Source organism: Centroberyx gerrardi, chromosome 14 (assembly GCF_048128805.1).
Source record: "Centroberyx gerrardi isolate f3 chromosome 14, fCenGer3.hap1.cur.20231027, whole genome shotgun sequence".
NCBI lineage: Eukaryota > Metazoa > Chordata > Actinopteri > Beryciformes > Berycidae > Centroberyx > Centroberyx gerrardi.
In genome coordinates, this window is record NC_136010.1 from 3,324,916 (window position 1) to 3,339,915 (window position 15,000).

General features: G+C 41.2%; 1 protein-coding gene and 1 long non-coding RNA gene across 2 annotated transcripts in view; both read left to right on the forward strand.

The window, feature by feature from the left end:
- The window catches only part of LOC139918315 (XK-related protein 7-like), a 33,403-nt gene extending 26,999 nt beyond the window's left edge, over window positions 1–6,404 (forward strand). The window contains exons 3-4 of the mRNA XM_078288031.1: window positions 4,747–4,966; window positions 5,579–6,404. Of these exons, the coding sequence (XP_078144157.1) occupies window positions 4,747–4,966; window positions 5,579–6,404 (1,046 nt within the window). The remainder of the gene's footprint in view (window positions 1–4,746; window positions 4,967–5,578) is intronic.
- Window positions 1–15,000, forward strand: part of LOC144542309 (uncharacterized) — a 710,732-nt gene that overhangs the window by 507,285 nt on the left and 188,447 nt on the right. The window lies entirely within an intron of this gene.

Here is a 15,000-nt window from a genome sequence, read left to right on the forward strand (position 1 = left end):
TTTACATTAATCTATTCTTTATTTTCCATACATTCCACATTCTGACGATTTGGCCATGATGGCCTTCATCAGATCAATACATACATGCGTTTATCATTTCATAAATGATTGTGTCATGCATGTATGTATTGAAGGCCATCATGGCTGAAACGTCATGTTTTTATTACAATAAATACAGTAGATATTTTTCTACTGAGCGAGGGTTGTGCTTAACTTTTTTGTTCTCTTTACTGACACTTTTACAGTTCACACCTCGACTGTCTGAGCACAACCTGGTTCACCTCACATATATTCTTTTTTTTTTTTTATTACAGGCAAAAATACACATAACACACACGACAATATGACATGACAATATATCCTCACAAAAAAGAAAAGAAAAAAAAAATAAATAAATAAATAAATAAAATAAAAAAATAATAATAAATAAATTTAAAAAAAAATGAATAGGATCCCTTCAGTAATTCAAATAATTAGATTGACAGTACCAGTGCATTTTGAAACTGAAATATACATATGACAGGTAGAGTGTATTTAGAGTTTTATATCGTCCCACTCTTCACTAGAGCAAATTTTTTCCCATTTCATATTGTGTTGTGCTACTTTGTAATGGTTTGTAGCAATTATTTTTTCCAAAAGGAATTGGCTTCGCACTGTAATTTTTTAAGAAACTTAGATTCAAATTAGTTCTTGATTGAGCTTTAAATATAAATATTTTACCTAACAGAATAATTGTTTTTATTATCTGGGGACAGTTTTCCTCACATATATTCTTATTACCATGATTCCTATTGTTTCTTTTGATTTTATTAGACTTTTTTTTACCATCATTGTTGATGTTATTATTATTGTTTTCTACCAAAGCTTTGGCAAAATATTTCATGGCAATAAAACTCATTGAATTGAGAGACAGAGTGAGAGAGAGAGAGAGAGCGAGAGAGAGAGGGGGGGGGGGAGAGGGAGAGCGAAATAGAGCGAGCAAAGGAGAAAAAGAGAGACAGTGTGTGTATGTGTGTGAGACAGAGAGAGAGAGAGAGTAAGATTTAATGAAGGGTGTGTGTGTGTGTGTGTGTGTGTGTGTGTGTGTTGAGGGCAGATATCAGTGGGAGAGTCGATGCTTTATTCATGCACCTCTTACAAGGAACAGATTGGCCTTTGATGAATAAAACAAAACGTTGACACACACACACACACACACAAACACACACTTACTCAACACACACACACACACACACACACTTACTCAATACACACACACATGTAAGACACACATTTAAGTCGTACAAAACACACAGTCTAGGGACACAAATACATAAACACACAAACGCACACACACACACACACTTAAGGAACATAAAAACTCACACACTTAGCAACACACTCACACACACCGCCTCAAGACACTGAAATACTTCTTAAACTTGTCCGGCGATGAGCGCTCCCACATTGTAAATACACACACACACACACACACACACACACAGTCTGGTGACACTATATAAATAAGTATGCGTGCATTTAGCACATGAATACACACACACACACACAAACACACACACACTGTTCTGTTTAGTGACATACAGTATGTTCATGTGCATTAATGTTTTCATGTATTTAAATGTGTGCATATGGCATACACACACACACACACACACACACACACACACACAGTCTGCAGACAGGCTCTTCAAGTCTGTCTGTTGTTTTTTTTTTACCCAACAAAAAGGAGTGAAGGACAAAGAGGAGACAGAAGGAGAAGAGAGAGAGAAAGAACGGTAGAGAGAGGTAGAGAGAGAGAGAGAGAGACAGAGAGAGAGAGAGAGACAGAGAGAATGTAAAAACACTGAGAATCCTGAGTAAGAGATGCAGGATAAACCAGCGCTGTCAGTATATTGAGTCATGTTTACACCTCGTTGCATTTACAGTTAATTCAGGAATATTTATCCACTTACATTTGGCTGAATTGCCAGTAAATATCCATCAGAAGCAGCAGCAGCAGCGGCGGCGGCGGCGGCGGCGGCGGCGGCGGCGGCTGTTGGCTCTACCTGCTCAGCAGCTCTTGGCTCTACCTGCTCGGCGGCTCGGCAGTCAGTCTGAGTGAAGAGCTAAACCTCCGTCCTGCTGCGTCTGGAGGAGACGGCCCGAAACCTGAACGGTCTGCTCCAATCAGACTTCACTCAACCTGCGAGCGTTGACTTGTACTGGCTGCCAGACATTTAAGTTTACAGGAAACCCATTTTACACCCAAAAAAGTTTGATCCAAAAGCACTTTTTTATTCAACAATTTACAATTTCCCATTTGGCAGACGCTTTTATCCAAAGCGACGTACATGTGACATTTTAATACAACACAAGCAAGGATCTAGTCTGGAGAGAACAACGAGAGTAAGTGCCATAAAGCTAAGTTCTGGTCCGACAGGTGTATAGAGGCAGATAAAGAGTTTTGGGTTTTTTTTGTTTTTTGTTTTTTTCGGATTACACAGTTCATCAGGTTTTATATATATATTCATATTCATATATATATTCAATAATTAATAATTATTTTGTTGACCTAGGATACCGATTTAAAGCCCCAAATGCTAAGATCAGTAATCTATGGAAAAGAATCAAACAAACAAACAAAAAAACATTTCCCACAATGTTTGATTTTCATAATTATCATGAAAAAGAGACACAATGTGACACAATGTATCTAACTTCCCTTTGTGTTAGATGAAGGCAGGTGTAGAAACAAGGGTTAATTATATTTAGCTGATATTGAAGAGTACTAGAATGTTCTACTCAAGCAGAAGTACTGTTAATTTGCTGATATTTTACTGAAGTAGAAGTAAAAGTACTGGTGTAAAAAGCTACTTCAGTAAAAATCAGTGTCTGATTTAAAATGTCCTCAGAGTAAAAGTTCCTGAGTTCCTCTTCAGAACAGAGAACGTTGTTAGCTGTGATCTTTTCCATGTGATTCTAAAAGGAGAGAGGTCAGAGTTCAAACTGGATTCTTTTCACTGGAAACATTAGAAATGACAAAATAAAGTGCAGAAACAAAGTAAAGTCAGATTCCTCTTCCTCGAGTTGGTTGGATTTCGTGTCACTCCTAATGAACCGCATCGTTCAAATGGCACTGTTCTCACCTGGACAAACCAACCAACTAAAGGGTTAAAATAAATCGCTCCAGACATGCTTGGTGTGATCCCACCCCTTATTTTGAAGTTCTGCCCACACAGTCTACATAAGCTTTCACAAATTAAACCGGCTGTAACATTTGCACCTGTTAGTTTCTCTCAATGACAAGATGAATCAGAAAGAAAATCCTCCAATTACCCAGCAGCCGCCTCCTCAGTAGTGACGCTATCGCTGTGGGAAACATCAGAGAAACTCCTCTGACTCTTTGGGTCAAAAAAATCTTCTGTATTGCATATATACAAACAAAATGCACACACACTCACACACACACACACACACACACACACACGCCAAGGCACCATCCTCCATGCAGCTCAGAAAAGCATCCCTTTCTTTTCTTATAAAAATCCAGAATTATGAAAATTACATTAAAATGCAACTGAAGTTCAGCTCTTTCTCCCCTCAAATTTTAATGACTTCTCAGTGTGATTCATGGTTAATTTGAGACAAGGCTGCATGATTAACACACATGAATGTTTAATGTATTAAATAGCGCTCTGGGCGGCTCGTGGCTGGCCTTGCAGTTACGTGTGGCTAATCATCATTTGACTTCAGTAGAAACTGGTGCAGGTTTTTGGGGGATCCAATATGCATGCCAATAATTGGGGGAAAAAAAACTAATATCCAATGTATTTGTCAGTAATGGTTTATTTTGGTGCTAGTGTTACAATTTGTGGAGTTGCTTCACATTAATCACTATTAAAACCCTCTATTAAAGGTGCTATGTGTTGCAATATTAACCTCAAGAAATTATCACCACATTAATTTTGAGACATTAGTATAATTACCGTAAACAAACCAGAGCATCAGTGGTCAGCCTGTCAGCCTCTATCAGCCTCTACTCTGCATCCTCCATAGTTTCTCCACCTGGTGGATCTGGAGGGAAATCTGCTGGATCGCTTTACGGCACAAAACAGGAAGAGGTTCTTCTTCTGTTCTTCCAGAGCAGACGGAGCTAAAGCTGAAAGAGTTTCTGGCAGCAGATGGTGGAAGGAGGGAAAGGAAGATGGAGAAATCACTTCCAACATGTTGATCCTCTTCAGTAAAGACAGAGAAAACCTTTGACTGAATTAGAAACAAGGGGTTATGGGAAATGTAGTCTTGATTTGGAGAAACACTAGCACTAATACCACTGGTGTAGGATACAGGCTACCAATTGTCTCAAACATGGTGTCATTTGTTTATGGTAATTATACCAAGGCATCGCAATTTGACAATAATGATGTTTAAAAAAGCTACACATAGCACCTTTGAACAAATTCTATACCAGATTCGACCCTCTATCCCAGCTTGTGTGTGTTTGTCTTTGTCACTAAACAGATGGTAGTTTATTTATAATTGTCCTTATGTTTTTTGATGTTCTTTGGTATTTTTCCTCTCTGTCTCTCTCTTGCCAGCTATCTCTTCTCTCCATTTTTCCTCCTGTTTTGTCTCCTTTCTTTCTGCCTCAAATTCTCTCCCCTGCCTCCCTCGTCCAAATATATTTTTCCTTGATGTCTCTTGCCCTCCCTCCTCCTCCTCCTTCTCCTCTTATTTTCTCTCTCTCTCTCTTTTTATCTGTCTTTCTAGGTCTCTCGGCCTCTGCCTCTCTGGTCTCTCTGGCCTGGATGATCGCCTCCTACCAGAAGGTTCTCCGCGACTCCCGTGACGACAAGCTGCCCATGTCCTACAAGGCCGTCATCGCCCAGATGCTGTGGCACTTCTTCACCATCGGGGCGAGGACCGTGGCCTTCGCCCTCTTCGCCTCCGTCTTCCAGCTCTACTTCGGCATATTCATCGTCAGCCACTGGTGGGCCACCCAACTCTGAATTCTGAATGTGTATACCTGGCGGGATGCAAAAAGTATTTTTCCAAAATAAAATAAGTGATATGTACTGTTCTAAAATGATGGATAGCATAGAATTGAAATAAATGATGGTATTCTTAAAGGATCGTAGATAACTCAAGTCCTTGGCTGACAAAATAAGGAGACTTTTACAGACTAGAGCCCTTTCTGACCATGCAATGACATCATTGTCTTTTCCTTTTATTGGCTTGAAGAGATAACATCATTGTTGATTGCTCTTTTATTGGTTGTAATGGTAATGGCAGTAGGCATAGTTGTAGTAGTAACAATATGAATGATGGTAGTAGTAGTAACATTAAAGATGGTACTAGTAATAGTATGAGAAGCAGTAATAATGTAGCAGTAGCAGCAGTCCTAGTAGTAGTATTACTAGTAGCAGTAGTAAATGTAATAGCATTGGTAGTGGTAGTAGAAGGTTCTCTATTTTGGTTCTTCTTGGAGATATCATCATTGTCAAGTCTATTTTTTAAATGGTTCTAGACCTAGAATACTTGATTATTATTAGTACTAGTAGGGATAATATCATTATTAGCAGTTTTATTTATTGTTTTCCAGGTGTGTGATGACCTTCTGGATCATTCAAGGCGAGACCGACTTCTGCATGTCCAAGTGGGAGGAGATCATCTACAACATGGTGGTAGGCATCATCTACATCTTCTGCTGGTTCAACGTCAAGGAGGGCCCCAGCCGCTTCCGCATGACCGTCTACTACTCTGTGACGCTGGCCGAGAACGTGGCGCTGACCGCCGCCTGGTACGCCTACCGCGGCCCGCACACCTCCGACTCCTACGCGCTGGTGGTAGTGTGCTTGGTGGCCTGCAGCTTCGCCCTGGGGACCTTCTTCATGTTGGTGTACTACTGCTGGTTGCACCCGGACGGGCCCGTTCTCGGCTCGCAGTGGGGAGGGTGCGTGGATGAGGGGGAGGGGGGCGCGGGAGGGGTGGCGGGAGTGATTGACGCTTGCCTCACCCCCTCCCAAGGTTCCCAAACCCCAGGGGGCTCGGACGTGGTCATCACCAGCCCTCCCAGGACTCTCCCCAGGACTAGAGAGACGGGGGAGCCGGTTCCTGGAGAGCGAGACAGGGACAGGGAGAGAGACAGGGACAGTTGCCTGCCTGTCTTCCAGGTGCGCCCCTCCCCTTCCTCCTCTCCGGCGCTCCTCCACAGGACCTCCTCCTCCTCCCGGGCCCAGGAGGGCCCCGTGATCCGGATCGACCTCCCCAGGAAGCGATACCCAGCCTGGGACGCACACTTTATCGACCGGCGCCTCCGCAAGACCATCCTGCTTCTGGAGACCACATCACCCGTCAGCCCCAGGATACAGTACAGGAGTAGCATGATGGGCAGCAAAGAGGTGTTAGAATATGAGACAACTGTCTAAGAAACAAGGGGCTCTTAAACTTGAAGTGCAATCTGGGACCAAGGCTCAGTCTGAGATCGATTCTCATCCCAGGACGCAGGCCAGGAGAAGCATGGATGGGAGTTGTGGAGTATCAAACAACTCTTTAAAAAAAGGGTTGTTAAACTTGATCTTAAAAAAAGAGAAGTGCAATCTGGGACCAAGGCTCAAAAGTCTCCCCCAGGACCCAGTCGAGGAGTAGCATGAATGGGCCATGCGGTAATTATGGAGAAAGAGAGACCTGTTGAAGAGTCAGGGGGGGATCTTCATCTTTTTCAAAAGCTTGGAGATGAGAAATCTAATCTCTCATCCTGGGACCAAGGTTTGTTAGATTTAGTTTCATCGTGGCGGTTAGTACAAGGAGTAGTAGGATGGGGACCGATGAAGTTGTGGAGTATGAGATGACTGAGAGACAATATGGTGCATGAACTTGAACCCTAGACCTTGGGGATGCAATGGAGCCCTGTCAGGGAAAGTTTAGAGAGCGGTTACCTGTGAGTACGAAGGACACACCACCATGTTGGTAGAGTGTCAATCAAATTTGACACTGACAAAACTCTGGCTCAACATATGGCATACTTTGACTGTACCACCATACAGAAATCAGGCATTTTGTTTGTTTTTTACGAGGAACAAAGAGGCAATAGCGTTTTGCTTTTTTGTTTCGTCACTCTTCCAACGAGGTTGCGTGTCCCTCCAAACCTTTGGCAAGCGCTCTCTAAGCGTTCTGTGACAGGCCTCTATTGAGAAGTGTAGTCTCTTGCACTGGGATCCAATCTCATGAGAACATGGCTACGTACATCATCAGGGGACCCACCAGTTGTAGGCTCACAACCCATTTTAGGTCCAGATAGTTTAGGAAACTTTGGCCTAAGAACAAGGGATAACACTGGCCTATCCTTAGGTGATACAAAAACAGCCATTGTAAAGGTCCCAGTGTTTACATGCTAGCTGCACTTATGCTGCACTGTCCCCCCACCCCAGAAAGGACTTGTTTGGAAAATCCTGCAGTGCTAAAGCAGGACGGATGTAACGTGGACGACTTCTGCAATGGCTACCACCATACGGCATGTTGTAACCCACCAGAAACAGGTCTGTGATGTATTTTGGTTCATGATCTATAGTTGAATTAATACAGATGTCAGATATAAGCTATTATAATATGCTGTAGTTAGGTGATAAATGACATTTGGGTGAGGCTTCATTTACTCATAAGAGTCACCTCTCCTGTCAGCCGCGGAATACAGACCAGGTACGAGGTGTGACGAGCTGAACGTAAGGGTTGATTTCAATCGCACCCTTTTGTGTCCTTAAATAAATTAACCTGAATGCAAACTAGACGGGACACAAAATGGCCACCACAAAATGTCTGCAGTTGGGGAAGTTGACAATGAATTTAAGCAGACGCTGGCAACTCCACAGCTGAATAAACTGACAAGAGATCCATACTGGCGTGATACACAGGCACATTGTTTTGAGGAAATACAGATGTCGTGAGCTTGCGATTATAAGGATCTATCTGAGCGGATCAACAAAGATTTGACATCCCAGCTGGTAAAACTGTTATGTACTTTCCATACTTTTAAATATTAAACCCCAAAAGGTTTTTTTTTTAAACAAAATAACACCACACAAGCATAAAGTAACATTCAAAGATCGTGATTTTCAATTCACTCAATTTTCGGATAGAACCTTGTAATTCCAAGTTCACGATGTGTTAATATTGCCATCAGCAGGAATGGGGATTGTTGAATAGGGTCACCTTGGATCATAATTTAAGGATTTCATCCAAAATGATATAAATGTTTTTTTTTAAATATACCCTTCCATGCCAGGATCCATTTTGGAACAGTAGGTGTTCCAAATGGTGGATGTCTCATCTCAATGGTGGAAAAAAAAATCTTCAATGGCAAAGTTTCCCGTCTACGTTGCCTCAATATGTTGTCTGTGTATTGTGGCCTAGAGATTGAGAATTCAGATTCTACTGAGTTCTATTCAGAGTTCTGTAAATGTACAGTCACACCGCAAGCACTCAAGAAAGTAATCATCAGATGTTCATTCGTATTCTTCAACCAGAGTTACTCTATTTACAAAGTACATACGTTACATGCAGTGCCAGTAACTGGGCTTTGGGTAATTTGGGTGCTGAGAAACAAACTGGATAGAAAGATACACAAGTTAAAGGATAATACTGGTGTTTTTTTCAGTTTGTGCCAATAGTGTAGGTTTACTTCTCGTTTCCATTCTTCCTGCTGGTGTCTGCACACAGTCAGCACAGTTGGAGATATCAACGCTCGTTTTCCTCCCTTCAGAAGAAGCCATTTGCTGCCATTCATTCTTGTCCAGTATGGAAAACAACTTCCACAGAGAGAGAGAATCCATCACAGTAAACATGAAACCAAACTTTCTGTTTTTCCTCCTTATTTAATTGTGCTTGAGTTGAATGTTGTCAGTGCGCACATTTAGAGACCTCTCATTGGACCAGAGAATATTTCAAGCTCTTTGATTGGATGAGCGAGGCCGGAGGGTGGACGTGTCACAATGTGAACACAGGATGTAGACAAAACTTTTCACCAATCGCCGACATCCTTTGTGATTACGTTCCGCTCTCAGCTGACACCCACAGGAAGAAATGGAAGTCTCATCCAGGAAATAATCCTCAAAAACACTTTACTGTCACATCCATGTCTTTTTATTTAGGCCGTCTTTGTTAGTCGGGACAGCAGTTCATTTCAAGCTAGGTTTGACACCGAAAAGTTTGTATTTTTAAAAATACTGAAAAATGAGTAAATGATTAGGGGAAATGTAAACTAGACAGACAGAAGTAAATGGGCTAAAAGTCTAAATAACACCGGTATTCTCCTTTGAAAGGGGTATGGAGGCTTAATTATGCTGTTAAAAATAAAATCCTGTAATGTTTGGCTTTGAGGAGTACTGTAGCTGAAGAGAAATGTCTTTTGTCATGTGAACAGGCAGAAAACAACTCTTGGCTTTTGATTCAAAGTCAGTGTCAGCAGATTCAAGTTCAGACAATAGTCCATAGGTTAGATAAGCAGCTTGATCACTGGACTGGCTGGGAAAACAGTAGAAGACTGTGTTAAACTGGGCAGCTCCCAGGTGTGAATGTGTGTTACTATGAATTAGAATCAGTCCGGTGCTGAAAAGAGCAAGCATGGTCAGCAGCTACCTGGAGAAATTTACGTTTTAAGAGAAAATCAGTAGTATCAAAGCCAGCTTCTGTCCTTTTTCACATTACACAACAGATTCCTCTTCAGCTGACTCTTTGAAGCTCTCTTCAAAGCCACGTTTTTCCTTGAAAGCCTTTATGGGGATAGTTTGCGTATTTCAGGTTATCTGATTTGTTTTGAAGTGGGAGTTCTTTTAGTCCATCCAAGAAGCACTTACACCAATGTTTTGATTTGTTCAGATAATCAAGGCAGACAGTGTTAACATTTTTAGCAATGCTAAATGAGCTAAAAAAAATCTCTCACCATTGACTTTGATTGACTTGGTAACCTGCCCTTTTGCCCCCAAATGTTGGTGGATCATACCAAAAAAAAAAAAAAAAAAAAACTGAGTAGGGCACTGCTGTGACCTGCACTAGCATTACTGATAAGTGCTAATCAATTCTGTCTGTTCTATCTTATTCACCCAAACACTGCTGAAGGTGGTTTTCAGATGCATGGACAAGGCTCCCAGTTTCTGATCTAGTTTAGTTGGTTTGTTAACCTTAAAGCTGCACTAGGCAAGATTTTTATGTTACAACACAGCAATCATTTGATGGACGCTGATGTGCAGGGACCCGAGTCACCGAGTCCACCCCTTAGATTGAGGATGTGCAGGTTGAAGGTCGACCCAAAAGGTTACGGTAAAACTGTTTTGAACTGATACCAGAAAGATATTTGGGTTCCGATTTCTCAAAACAATGCAAGTAGATTTGTTTGGACGACTACGAATGCTGTTTCGACTTGCATTTTGGCGCAATATTTACACAGGTTCTCAACGTTGCTGACCCTTGTTCAAGGTTTGCTGGGAATGTACCCCTCTTACCAGTTTATATCACAAAGTGGGGCTGCAACAGAGAACAGCATCAGATGTTGTAGATTCGTCCTTTTTGCCCGAATAGGATAGGATAGGTAGTTCATTGTCCTCGAGAGGAAATTCTTTCCACAGTCAGGTGCAACGAATACATGTACAGATAAGACAATATAAGACAACATTCCATACATACAGAGACCACAGGAATACAAACATAAATTACATACAGACATTTTTGACATTTCCAAACAGTAATTCTGTTGTCGGTGTGGTCCCTGGTGGGAAATCTTCTCGGTACGCAGCAGCGATCGAACGCTCCGTCCAGAGAAAGCTTGGACTCGCCAACGACGGCTGAACCTCTTCACCCACCTTCACCAAGAAGAGACATTTTGGTCTGCAGAGTTCGCAGTTTCCTCACATTTTGTTACATGATTTCTGGGTAGTGAAGTCCTCAAAATTCCCTCAGTTCCCTCTTGCTGCCAGTTGGGACCGCCAACGTGCGGATTTGCCCAGTGCAGCTTTAATTATCCCTTTAGGGTGATGATGCATGTGTAAAGTCTGAGGCGTGGTAGGGACTGTCAGGGTTGGTGGTTCCAGTCCCTGTGTAGCTTGATGGGTAGAGCAAGGCACTAACACTGTCAGGGTTGGTGGTTCCAGTCCCTGTGTAGCTTGATGGGTAGAGCAAGGCACTAACACTGTCAGGGTTCGATTCCTAATGAAGCCGCCCATGCCAAAAATGCATGCACAAGCCCAGTTTGGACACAAGCGTACGCCACATGGCAGACAATTGGAGTTACGCAGTGGATGCTATGAAATAAACAAAAAAAAAATATTGGTCATAATTTTTGGCAAAACAGCCAGCAGAATGTTGCTACTGCATCATAACTCCGACAGTGCTGCGTGCGAACTGAACTGTGGATGTTGAATACTGTCAGTGGTTTGTTTATGACGGTCATGATGATGATAATGGTGCTGAATATTACTACTCTATGTCAATCACGATCATGTCAAACATGATAGGCTAATGTACAGATGATGCGTATGTCGACTACCCAATCACACGCTGAGGCAAGGCTCGCTCTCTCTGATTGGGTAGGAAACCAGTCCTTTGTCGTCGAGGTAACATAACACTTAAAAGTGGTGCGCTGATTATATATCGACTTGAACAAAACGTGTTAAAAAGTTAACTCCAATCATCTTTGATTAATTGATGCAAGTATTTATGTTTAGCTATTTATTTATTTTTGTATTTGTTTTATATCTATTTATCTATTGTTTACTCACTCGGTGGCCATGTCTTTGGTATGACTCTTATATTAAGATGTAAAAACTGAAAATACATAGTTTTTTTTTACTCATTCTATGTATCTGTATATACCAGAGTGGCGCTATACTAGAAAGTATGTGTGTGTGAGTGTTTGCTTTGATTTGTATGTATGTATGTATGTATGTATGTATGTAAGGATGTTCTATAGGTTTTTTGATAATGCTGCTTCTTAAACATCCTCTGAGTGAACGAGCAGAAAACTAATAAAAACGGTGGTGAAAATATCTATGAAGATGTTAAAAAAAAAAAAGAACTCAAAAAGCTGTGCTGACAACTGTAGATGGGAACAATAATGTAGTAAACGTGGCTGAACAGCCTTAAAAATAAACTCCTGCTTGGTGTCTGTGTTTTGTTCGATGGTGTAATGCACACAGTGTTTCTGATAAAAGTTCCAATGTGCTTTTGCTCTAATCTATGCTGACATTTTGAAAAAAAAAAAAAAAAAGTGCTGCCTTCCCATGAGTCAATATTTCACAGGTGATTCTATACTCAAAGAAAAAAGTTTGTAAGCAAAGATCTTAAGATGACTCCTAACTTTAAAAACCCCATGAAACAGCATCTGTACTTCCTTTATTTGACGCATTTCCTGTTGAAACAGGATGTTGGGGGCGGGACATAATGCAGGGAGGGATCAATCAAAAGTGTAAACCAATGGGAGATCAGTCAGGGAGAGAAAGGCAGTTTTATTGGATGGAAGGGGCAGAATGGTTCAAAAATCTGTTATGTTTTATTGGCTGGAAATTTTATTTACGCCTGCTGGTGCAGCATGAGGTCACCATTAAAGATAAACTGTAATGGGAGTTCATTTCATCGGGACTTTAATAGTAACCCATAATGTGCTTAACTCTCATGCCTTTTCATGCCAACCACACTACACTATCAATTAATTTTGGTAGATTAAATTAATTCTCCTGGAAATACGTTTGCCCCTGTAAGGCAATACTCTATAGAATATACTATAGAAATGTTGCACTAACACCTTTATCTGATTAAATTCATCAGAGTAAGGTCATAATCAGAATAAGCATAACATGGACAACATACTGTATTTAGCATGATGATATATTAGCACTTCACTAGACGTTTCTGTTGCTCTCATTAGCTTGCTTACTGTACTCCTCTCTGTTGGGAAATGAGTCTTTAGCTTTTGTGTCAATTACTAGAGACTTGTGTAGGAGGAGATAAGTTGTATCAATGTTCTCGTAATTCTTACTGGTCACCAATAGAGATCAATTGAGGTCATAGATTACTTACTGCCCCTTTAATTTCAGATATTTGGTTGTAATTCTTTCTTTTGATTTGTATACCCCAAAAATTCTCTTCACCTTAGTTTCTAAAATAACTTGAAATCTATTTTTCCTGACAGAATGACTCTGTGAGGCTTGAGGCCAAGCTAGTTTAGCATTTTCACCGTTCCTCTGAGCTGTGTTCGTCACTACACGGGGTAAGCGAGGTAAGTAAGTGAGGTAAGTGAGGTAAGTGAGGTAAGTGTGAGGCAGCCTCGAGGTCAGAGAAACAGACTTGTGACGGGAAAATTGCCGGTTCAAATCTCTCGGCCGGCTGGGAGAGATCTGTGCGGGGAAAGCGAATGAGAAAGCCTGCGGAGGCGAGGTGTCCTTGAACAAGTTTGCTTTTTCACAACTCTGAATGAGGCTGTGACTGTCCATCAGATCTCAGACAGCGCTGCTTTGATTTTGAAAAAACTTGGAGGGATGATGCGTCTTGGTTGTGTGTTCCAGCGTTTATGAAATGACACTGATTAGCCAATCGGCTCGGCTCCACCGGCTGCGTTTCTGTTCCGTCTGTTTGTGTCTGACGGGATCAGATCTGCAGCCGTTTACTTCGCTGCAGCTGCTGCGCTGCTGCATCTGAAACAGAGCCGCAACTCTGGAGATACACATGGCTTCTGTTTCTGTCAGACTACACAGCTTTGTGCCAAGATTTTGCTTATTATAGTCGGATGTCAGCTATAAAAAAACATCATAGTGCACAGCAGAGAAACAAAAACAGCTTAAAAGTTTGCAAAACATTTACAAACCAGCAATAATAATAATAATAATGATAACTTTAAAAACAGAGTTTACAAAGTGCTTTGACAGTCACAGTAAAAGCAAAATACTCAAAATGAAAAAGCAATGGGATTAAAGGGATTAAATTCAGATAGGAGGACAGAGGTGGAGAAGAGCAACATTCAAGTAAATAGTAGGATAATCGTAAAATGAAAACCAAAGTAAACAGTAAGGATAAAATAAAATAAGAGTAAGATAAAAAGATAAAAGATGATAAAGAGACGATGCTTTCATGCTATGACATGCTAGAAATGCTATCAAAGCTCAAACCAGATATGCTATAATTGCTAAATATAAGAACTTGAGATGTTTATGGAAAACAAAGCAAAACTAGATAATTGTGTTCACTCACCCATAGGTAAAATGCCTCAAGTGCTGCAACTGGGCCGCAACAAGTTCAGATATGCAAATTACGCATACAGTGTAGTTTGCAATGAGAACGCAATAATTATGTTTCATGGTTTAACTCAAATGTGATCTCTCAGACACCACGGGTCCAATTTTGACAAATCTTGGAGAGATGACGCCTTTTGGCGCTGTACTCTGGCGTTCAAAACAATTACACTGATTGGTCAGATGGGGGCGCTATAACTAAAGGTCAACATTTCAAACTTTGAAAGGTCATAACTGCTAAACTACCGGTGTGATTTTGATGGAACTTGGAGGGACGATGCATCTGGTTACTGATTGGCCCAAGGGGTGCCTGCATCATTCACGGAGGACGACACTCTTGAACCTTCCCTCCTCGCTTTATGTCTCACCTCAACATCCTGTTTCAACCAGAAATACGTCATCAAAATGTCGTTTCATTCTGACTTTAAACAACTGCTGTAGAGAGTTGACATCAATTCTGTCGACACTAGGTTCTCCTCTGTCAGTGTATGGGAGGTTACTTCAAATAAGCAATCTAAAAAAGCATGTGGCTTTGATTTTGAATATGTTGTAGGAAGAATCAACACATCTCACTTGGCTTCATTTCACAAAAATCCATTTCAGTCAGGGACACTTTAATCACAAGATAAAACCACTTATTACAACACATGGTAATAGTTATGTTTGGCGATTATGGCTCTGCTCTAGCAGCGCCCTCCTTACATAAACAACAAAATTAGTTACTGAACTACACTACCCAGCAGGCTTTTAG